The sequence below is a fragment of the Cynoglossus semilaevis genome, chromosome 14 (genome assembly GCF_000523025.1).
Source record: "Cynoglossus semilaevis isolate Cse_v1.0 chromosome 14, Cse_v1.0, whole genome shotgun sequence".
NCBI lineage: Eukaryota > Metazoa > Chordata > Actinopteri > Pleuronectiformes > Cynoglossidae > Cynoglossus > Cynoglossus semilaevis.
In genome coordinates this window covers 7040584-7050167 of record NC_024320.1, presented here as the reverse complement: position 1 = coordinate 7050167, position 9584 = coordinate 7040584, and the positions used below count along the sequence as shown (strand labels likewise).

The window sequence follows — 9584 nt, the reverse complement described above, 5'->3', positions numbered from 1 at the left end:
GCGGCAGCTCCTATTTTTTCTTTGTATCATGTTCTCTCTTACACCACACGTTCCAGAGATTTGTACCATTTGGATTGCTTCTTATATCCGTTCTTTTCATGTTTGTAGAGAAAAAATAATCCAGGCAGGGATTATGAACTTGAAGGAGAGGTGAGCAGTTGAGGATTTGGAATAAAAAAATGTCCCAAAGGAAATAGGCTGCGAGTGTAAAAAGCAGGGTTAAAGAAAAATATCCCTGTGAGTTGTATAGCATTTCTTTTCTTTTCCCTTCAATGCAGGTCTCAGAGTGCCGGTCGTTTGTCTGACATGCTGCTGATGGCAGCGTTTGGAGCAGGTGGAGCTGTTGGTGAACGTGGCAGCACAGAGAACCTGATGCCTGAAAAAGCCATAGAAATTACAGGTAGGCAGGACTGAGTGCGCATATACATATGTATAAGATACAATAATAGGAATTCCTCCTTGGGAAGACTGTATTGTTGTATTATTATATAATACAATATGTATTATGTATTGTATTATTCCATTATTAAGAATCTAATGGAATCTTGATTTTATTTCTCTTCCAGTGCCCCCCAGTGTTGGGGTAGGACATGTGCCTGCATCCAGCAGCCCTGCACAGGTGGTGTTCACTGTGGGTTCTCCTCCTACCCCACCTCACTCCTCCAGACAGAGGAAGTACTCAGGTTAGACACAGCTGCACACATGTTTTGTTGATTCATTTCATAGTCATGTCAACATTAGAGTGTTGGTTTCTTTGTCAGTCATATAACAGGAAGTTTTGCCCTGTCTGTTCCTCCAGGCTCCTTTGTGTCAGTCAGCCCTGCGGGCTCCTACAACAGTCCGTACGCTCAGGCAGGTGCCTACCTGGAGGGCTTCGAGGCTCCTCCTAGTCCACGTTACAGCTTCACAGCCAACATGGGGGGCCCTGTGACCTTTGAGGCTCCTGAACTGCCTGAGGAGACGCTGATGGAGGTGAGACATGGGAATCTTCCCTGAGGTCAAGATTTTTTCAAAGTGTAGCATTGAAATACAAAAAAGCAACTCCTAATCTTTGTCTTCCGCTGTCTCTGGAGTACAGCAGGAGCACACAGACACAGTGCAGAGTCTGCGCTTCACGTTGGACTTTTCCCGCTGTCTGATGGAGGTGGCTGGTGCCCGTGGGGCTGCATTAGTGGGGGAGCAGGTGGAAGCTGCTCCTCCCTTCCTCCTGCAACAACAGCAGAGTCTGGTGGCAGATCAGATCAGTTCACTGAGCCGAGAGTGGAGGTAAGGATGCATCAAGAATGACACTGATGCCATGACACTGTTTGTCTGCTAGGAATTGGGAAGACTGTGACGTGCAGACTGGGATAATTGTTAAACATTGTTTTTAACCCTGGATTATAGCAACAAAAAAACCCAGTTTGTTCATTGACATGTGTCACCCAGGTAACATAAGTTCTGTTTGTAACTGTGGTCTCAGTGATGCAGAACAGCTGGTCCTCTACCTGAAGATTGCAGAACTCCTGTCCACTGCCTTACACACAGCCATGGAACGGGTCAAACAGGGCAAACTCTATCCCTCTACCACAGTCAAACAAGGTACGACCGGCGCCATCTGTTCAAACAAAAAAAAAACCCTCTCGGTGTCTCAGTACTTTCAGACCTTGTAACCTGCTAACACCCCTGTGTACAGTGCTAAGGATGCTGAATGAACTGTACAAGTCCAGTGTGACCTCCTGTCGCTCACTCAACACTCGCCTGGAGCGCTTCTTCTCCAGGAAGCATCGTCTGATGGACCAGATCAGCTCCATCACTGCAGAGAGGCTGCTCTTCAACCACACTGTGCAAATGGTAAGAAATTAGAAAATGGTGGAGAAAAGAAAGCGGGCTGAAGGATCGAACCTTAGCTCTGGGGTTGTCTGCAGTCAAACAAAGTAGATCGCAAATCTAATCCGGATTGTTGAAAAAATATTTGAATTGTGTAGCACTCCCTTTTATAGGTAGGACTATGGTCAAGCATAACACATTCAAAACACCAAGGAACTATTATATGAAAAACTGGTTTTCTTATGAAACTGTTACTGTGATTGAACAAAGAAAATAAAATGACACGGCAGTGGAATTTTCCAACGATAGCACTTTTTGTTTTAATTGAATAAAAATTATTTGCCTTGCAGCTCCTCCTTAGTTCTACTCCCCTAAGGAGGAGCTGTCCCCCACATTGGGAACCATTGACCTAGACTGAAGTGGTGACCATATGTGTTTTACTTGTCTACAAGAAATATATTGAGTTAAGATTCAGATTCAGAGGTTTAAATGCCGTATTTCCAGTGAAGGCACAGGTTTGACTGCATTCAGGAATTTTGCAAAAACAATTGAAGAACACAAATATGTTTTATGCAAATTTTGGGTAATTGTTATATCAACAGTCCAAAAGAAATACAAATATGTGACAGTATTTTTTGTTTAGAGTAACCCTGGTATTGCATACTAAAAACATATTGTAGTATTTTACAATATGGGGGCAGTATTTCCTAGGCATGCTTTGTATTTGTTAGAGATGTTAAGTAATCAATTAAATTAAAAATATTCATCTTTTTACTGCCCTCTGAGCATCTTCCTGCTGTTTCAGGTTCAGACTGCTGCGCTGGATGAGATGTTCCACCAGGGGGAAGCATCACTCCTGCGTTACCACAAAGCCCTGCTGCTGATGGAGGGTTTGTCTCTGCTGCTCACTGAGAAGGACGACCTGCTCAGTGTCAGCAAATGTGAGCATGTTTTCTCCAATCATGTTAATATTTATTTGGTCTTGTAATGTCCTCATTCATTCATTTATCACTGTGTAGGTTTTTTCAAAGAAATCACAGGGCAGATTAAAACCAAGGGGCAAACTCAGTGAATGCTGACTTGACTTTTTTTATCCTTCACTGAACTCTGACCTTTACTGTGTCTGCAGGTAAGGAGTGCATTGAACGACGGCTCACAGCTTTGCAGTCCGGACTCTGTGTTTGAGCGTCCGTGTCTCACAGAGTGGATACGATGAGGTGCTCATTCATCCCACCAACCACATTAACGTTGTTTCAACTTAGAGATTAGCCTGCGTTCTCACAGGAATCCCACGAAAAACCACAGGTTTTACTGAACCCACAAAGTTTGTGCTTTTCAGGTTTGTGGTCGAGCGGCACTGATTTTGCTAACACTAAACACGCTATGGGATGGTGCTGGTCATGAAGCATGACAGCGCTCACGTGTCCATTCTCCTGTCCACATGTAAGAGGAGTTGGCTCCTGGCCACTGAGAATGGTACATCATGCTACAGGAGTCATCATTAGAGAGCCTTACTCACACAGAACCTGCTGTTTAACCAAGCAGTGCCCGAATAGAAGCTGAAAAAAAACCCACCCACCCTGCAATAGACAAATCTATGGACAGACGTTAGAATCGGTAGCTGGAGAGACGAGGAGAATTTGTCTGCTGTTCATCTATACAGTATATGAACATTTGTTAATGAAGTCCTGGAAAGTTGACGCGTCGTTATCACCTTTATATTGTTGTCTTTTCCCTTTTATTTGCATCAATGGGTCAATTTTTTCTGATTCTAACTTTATTTTAATTTGTATCGTAGACGTTGTGTAAGAAATGGACGAGTTTGAGTTGTTGCAGAGAAAAAAAATAGAAGTGCTCTTCTGCTTTTGGAAGTAAAACCGCATTTATGGAGATCTACTTATTTCCCTTTTAGTATTTATAGTGACGTTTAAATGCCAGTGACTAGTTTTAGGTTCTCTTCAGAAAAACATGATTTAATTGTTTCTGTTATGTGTGCACACTAAATGATGAAGACTCAAAACAACAAATTTTAAAAAAGTCTAGGGAATGTGAACAGATTCCAGGCTTAAAAATTAATATTTAATATTAATATAAATTTTTAAGATACCGTATTTCAAATACATATGTTCACATCATACATATGTATTTTTTTTTTTTTATATTAACCTTGACGATGTTGTAAAACCTCCTTTCAGTGGATAGGTCTCTGTCAACTACTCCACTCCATCTACATCAGCAGCTGCTGCTTCAAATGTCCACTCTGTTTTAAAACACTAATTCCAACAGGAATATAAAGTTAGTGGAAAAATAAAATATACAAAAATTTGCTTTGATGACCTCCACACCATAGCTGTGCGCCTCCCACTTTGGAGACCACTGAATGTCACAATGTGGTGGTCTTATGTCGGTGGGCTAGCTCCAAATCAAATACAGTATCAAGTAGAGTGTTTTTCTCTAACTTGGGTTTGGAGTGCGTTTACAATCATCAATTGCCCACTGCTGCCCTTGGTAATGGGTTAAAAGCAGAGGCTCAGTTTCATTGTATGCCCGTGGTACAATGACAATGCAGACCATAAAATAAATTAAATAAATTATCACGATAAACAATTAAATTCAAAACTCCATGGAAATTGAATTTAGTTTGATTTGTCTCGATGGGATATGAATTAACCAAACATATTTATTGTAGAAGATCTGAAACAGTGTTGACATATTTATGAATCTCCTGAGATGTATCCTGATTTCTTTTATAATTTATTCCCATTATGTTGCTTCCAAAACCAGTGAACATGTCTGGTCATTTCTGCTGCAGCTCCTCTGACACCCACATCCACTTTCTTTTGTACCTTCTGTGCTTGTTATTTGCTTGCTTAAAGAATGCACATATGGAGAAGTGATACTTTGAGGAAGAAGTGCAGACAGGCACTGTCAAACAACCTTTGCCAAAATGACTTTTTTTGCTTTTGCAGTATGTTTTATCTGAGTTTTACTGTGGTATTTGTGACGGTGTGGAAGAGAAATGTCCTTTGTTTGACACTTTACCAAGTTCTTTACTTGCTAGATTTTAAAGAAGACCAAGTCCAGATGGATTTAAGTGGCAGGTAGAAAATTCGCCCTCCACTCAGCTGAGCTCATCATGTTGACAGAAGCTTACGTTGATTCATTGTCATCTGTCTTTTTCTATGTTTTTTGTCTCAGCAGCGCTGGTTGTGTGTGTGTGCGTGCGTGTGTGTGTGCAGCACACTTTGAATGTAAACCCGCCAGGAGACAGAGACTCATCAAATATCATCCGAATGTTAGAGAACTATGGTCTCGTCTGATCCCATGTCAATGGTCCAAATATTTTTGCACTGTTAATGTACTGTATAGAATGGTTTTCAGAGTGAAACTACATAATTTATAGTAATACCTAGACAGATGGGCTGATTTAGAGAGATTTAGTGCAGTTTTAGTTGAGTGTACTCATCACTATCTGAGGGTACTGTGTGTGTTTGTGTGTGTGTTAGATGAGCTTGAGTGACAACAAAGAGATGGTATAAGCTACAAAACCTTGAAAGGATTTTCTTTCAGGGAAAATAAAGGAAGAAAATGTGCTTTACACTGAAAAAAGATCTGATTTGTGTTGGTTATATGTTTTATTTCAGATCAGTCAGTAGCTGACGATTGTGTTGGACTTAAAAAAAGTGTTTTGTTGATTTGGAGTGCAGTTGTTGATGTATTCACCTTTAACCTTTGCTAGATGATGGGCCAACACAGGAGAGTGATCTTGTGTGTGCATGCCTGCGTGCGTGTGGCAGTGTTGCCAGATGTATTAACATGCTACAGGAAAGAGCCGATGATGTCCCTCTTTTAATGAGGTTTGAATGGTTTAGGACTACATGTGGTGTTAGACTCTGGGTACGATCACAGTTCTACATGATTGAAACTGAAGCTTATGAAAATCCAATGTTTCTTTCTTTTCAGTTCAATGTTGTTATTTTAGAATTCAAGGTTTTTGAAATCTGAGATCCTTCACCCTCCATTATCTGTCAGCCCACAATAATGGAGGGTGAAGGAGGTGGTTTTGAACCTTTGTGTGTTTTTTGTATGTGTGCACATTCCTTTAATCATGTTAACCACAGGGCACGTGACATGTGTAAGAAATGGACAAACCTCCAATGAATTTGTAGTCAACCCCTCCAAAAAAATGGGTTTGAACTGAGGAAAATTGGGCAATTTATATGGGGCATTATAAATTCAGTGATTTGTGTCATGAAAGGTTCATAGTGTTGGTCAATTTTGTCAGTTATTCTTTAAAGCAGGGGTTCTCAACCACTGGTCTGCGGACCGCTAACAGTCTCAGGGACATTTGGTAGTGGTCCACAGTGAAAGAATTGATCATTTTCTTCACTTAGACACAACAAAGGTATAACAAGGGCTGAGGGGCACTGCTACAAAGTTACTCAGATTGTTAAATAACCCAGGAAATTACATTACGCTTTGTAATGTTTCAGCCTGCAATCAGGCAGTTAACGCATGGTTATGATGTGCTCGTCATTTAGGACCTGACAAAAATTTAAATGTGTTTCAGGTTTGGTTCCGTGACCTTTCCTGGGCTTTCTGTTTGAATGTAAACACATTAATCCAGGAGAATATATAAAACATACAACTCTGGCATTATGCTAACAGAAGAACTGCAGTTAGCAACTAAACATGCTTAAAAATGACTGAGATATTGCCTTATATTTTATCCTAGTTTCTTCACCCAGTATTTCATCATCCAACCACAGTTTTTACCCAGGAGGCTTTGTCCATTTCTTACATACAGTCTACGATCTCTACACATGCTGTTCTGTCCAGTTTGGTGACAATGAAACAGGTAGCAGAACTTTTTTGACACTTTCTGACACGTGCTATCATTTCTCTACAATCAGCGCTGCGTCGGTCACCGTCGTCCTCACGTTCATTATCCGATTCAGAAGCGAGACGACAGTCTGTGCAGCAAATGACAAATTCAAAGGTTGTTTCAGGGAGATAAGCAGCTCTCTGTTCTGCTCAAGTGTCCCTCGGGTTGTTTGTCAAAACTATCACGTAAAGGTCAACAGAAGTGGAACCGGAACGGAGATCTGAGTTGGCTTTGGCTGTGTGCAATCCTGCAGTTCACTTGTCGCTGAGAATGTACCTAATGTTCACTTTTCTGTTTTAGTTTGAGTAAATATTGTAAATTAACTTATTGTCCTGATTGTACATATGCGACGCAGCGGGTGTTGAAAGAGACTGGTGGAATCATAGCACCTGCACATTTCCAAAGAGAGCGCCCTCTGCTGATCTTCACTGTCCTTTCCTGTCACTCATGCAGTTTCATGCTGTTTTCACAACAGACACAGACTATGTTAGTGTCGCTATGTGATGTAACCTTTACTGTCTGCAAATTACAACATGAATAAAGTGGAGGACAGGTGGCTTGTCTTTGAAACGCTGTGAGTTTCATCTGTTGTGTTTTACATAGGTATCAATACTATGTGTAATATGCAGCATGCATGCATTTTTGTGGATATCTATTTCATTATCAATTGAAATTGTTTTGAAGGGGTCAGTGAATGAGGAGTAAAGAGATAAACTGCTCTATTCTTTCTCTATTTTTCTTTGTGTACACATGTTCTGTAATCTTTTCATTTACTATAAGACAGACTATTTTTTTAAAAGTAACTAAAGATGCCCTAATAATTAGAATAATGTGGCATTTCCCATGTATTTAAAAAAATCTTTTGGGGACAAGAATCTTTAAAAGGAAACGTTTTTGGGATTTTGCCATTTTAAAATAAAATAGCAAAGAAATATTTCACAAAAGACAACATTTTCCCACATGTGAGCTGATTTTTGACACGCAAATCTGGCAACCACACAGATCAGTGCAGGTATCTTGTGATTCGGTGACGATGGTTTCCATGACGACGTTGCGTAAGCGTAAACGCTTGTCAAACATCAAAGTCATTTTACGCGTTTTAAGACGTTTACAAAACAAATATTCAGTCAACCAAGTTAGCAGGAAGTCCTCGGAAATGAATGGCATGTATTTCGTCACCGTAGTGTGTTTACACTGGCAAAAATTAGTTAGCTGATGTTGCTAAGTTTGGGTGCTAACATAGTTAGCAGCAGTGGGTTCAGAAGACACGAAAGAAGCGGGGCAGCAGAGATGTCCAGTCCCAGTCTCCCTCCTCTCAGCCACCTTCCTCGATGGACGCGTGTCGGTCGTCTGAGAAAACCTTTGTCTCCACGATCTTTACCGTCCAAGCAGCAGTTTCCTCCTCCTCTACCTCCGCCTCTTCCTCCCCCTGCTCCTCTTACTTCTATCCCTCTGAACCAAACAGCGGTCAAAGGTGAGGACAGAGCAGCCGAGGCTCAGCACCTGTGTCCGGATACAGAGTGTGAGCCACGCGTCGCTTCCCTGCAGAGAAACATCCAGTTCCTGCAGCAGCAGCACCAGGACACTCTGCAGAGGCTTCATGCGGAGATAGAGCACCTGAGACGGCAGAACAAAGGTAAGCAGTGCCGTGGTGTAACAACAATGAACTGTAGTAAACTTGGGTGTTTCACTAACATTGGGTTCAGTGTAGATTTTTCATAACACGTGAAGATAATGTAAAAACAATAAATTATTATTCTCATATAATTATTCTATAAAGAAATTATTAACTTCTATTTAAAAGTAAGTGTTTAGTTGGTACCAGCAAAAACAAATTGTATTAACTGCACACCATTGTTTTTCTCATTAGTGATTGTGCATTGGACAAAAACAGAGAGACAGTAAAGTTTTAGGGAGAGTTAAAACAATGCTACAAAATGAGAACTTGTTTTCTTCTATTTTCTTTTTTCTTTAATTTTCAAGAGAACCCATTCATTTTGCGGGCTTACGTACACGTTAGCTTCCTGTGCGTTCAAAGAGTCGCTCATTAGGAGTGTAGTTTTTAACCAGAGAATTGTAGGGTCTTTTTCTGACTTGATAATTTACTGTATCTGTCGCCCCCTTTGGCAGCTTTACTGTCATAGTCAATGGTTAAAAAAACGTCTATCTTTGCTCCGTACCCTGTTGACTTCAGTTCGTCACCCCTACAAACGAAATAAGATCTGTGTGGACCAGCTAGTTAACTGTAGGGTTTAGCCCAGGGGTGGACTAAATATTTGCCTCACGGGCCAAAATGACTTTAAAACTATGTCCAGTGGGCCGGTTCATTATTGGTTGGATGTAGAATGTTTGGTGAATGTACAAGATTAAACTTAAAACTGGCACATTTGATGTCTGCCACCATTTAGTAGCATCATCTGAAATTACAATGGACTTGTCTTAGTGCGTGAAACAAAAGGGTCAAAACTTCAGTCTGTACTAGGCCTTGTACCGGTGTCTGGAGTGCCGTATCTGGCCCACGGGCCTTAGTTTGCTCTTGTCTTGTTTAGCCATTCTGTACTAACTCCATGTTGTTCCCATAGTTAAATAATGTGTGTGCATCAAATATTTGCATCCTAAATTGTCCGTGCAGGTAAGTATGACGTGTGTACAGGACCCCTATATTAATTACACAGGATGTGATGCCAGTGTTGTGTGTGTGTGTGTGGGCCAGATGTCGACCACTTACCAGTTGAGGAGTAGTTTTCTGGGGTCTCATCAAATGTCCGTCTGTTTGTAACCTGTAACTAACCACCATGAAAGAAGATATGACATTTGATCCAGTTTCAGGGGTCCTGTGGTGTCTCTGTGGTTTTCGGGTGTTCTCAGTGGGACACGTATCTTTCTGTCT

At 41.0% G+C, this 9584-nt stretch overlaps 2 protein-coding genes across 3 annotated transcripts in view; both read left to right on the top strand.

The window, feature by feature from the left end:
* The window catches only part of ulk1b (unc-51 like autophagy activating kinase 1), a 27319-nt gene extending 20055 nt beyond the window's left edge, over positions 1–7264 (top strand). For both annotated transcript variants that reach the window (XM_025062717.1, XM_008324813.3), the window contains exons 20-27: positions 279–400; positions 567–683; positions 800–972; positions 1079–1266; positions 1463–1581; positions 1676–1833; positions 2615–2750; positions 2939–7264. In XM_025062717.1, coding sequence (XP_024918485.1) covers positions 279–400; positions 567–683; positions 800–972; positions 1079–1266; positions 1463–1581; positions 1676–1833; positions 2615–2750; positions 2939–2994 — 1069 coding nt within the window. In that variant the 3' untranslated portion in view covers positions 2995–7264. The remainder of the gene's footprint in view (positions 1–278; positions 401–566; positions 684–799; positions 973–1078; positions 1267–1462; positions 1582–1675; positions 1834–2614; positions 2751–2938) is intronic.
* Positions 7265–7407: 143 nt separating this feature from the next.
* The window catches only part of ccdc74b (coiled-coil domain containing 74B), an 8235-nt gene continuing 6058 nt past the window's right edge, over positions 7408–9584 (top strand). Inside the window, exon 1 of the mRNA XM_008324815.3 lies at positions 7408–8330. Coding sequence (XP_008323037.1) covers positions 7910–8330 — 421 coding nt within the window. The 5' untranslated portion in view covers positions 7408–7909. The remainder of the gene's footprint in view (positions 8331–9584) is intronic.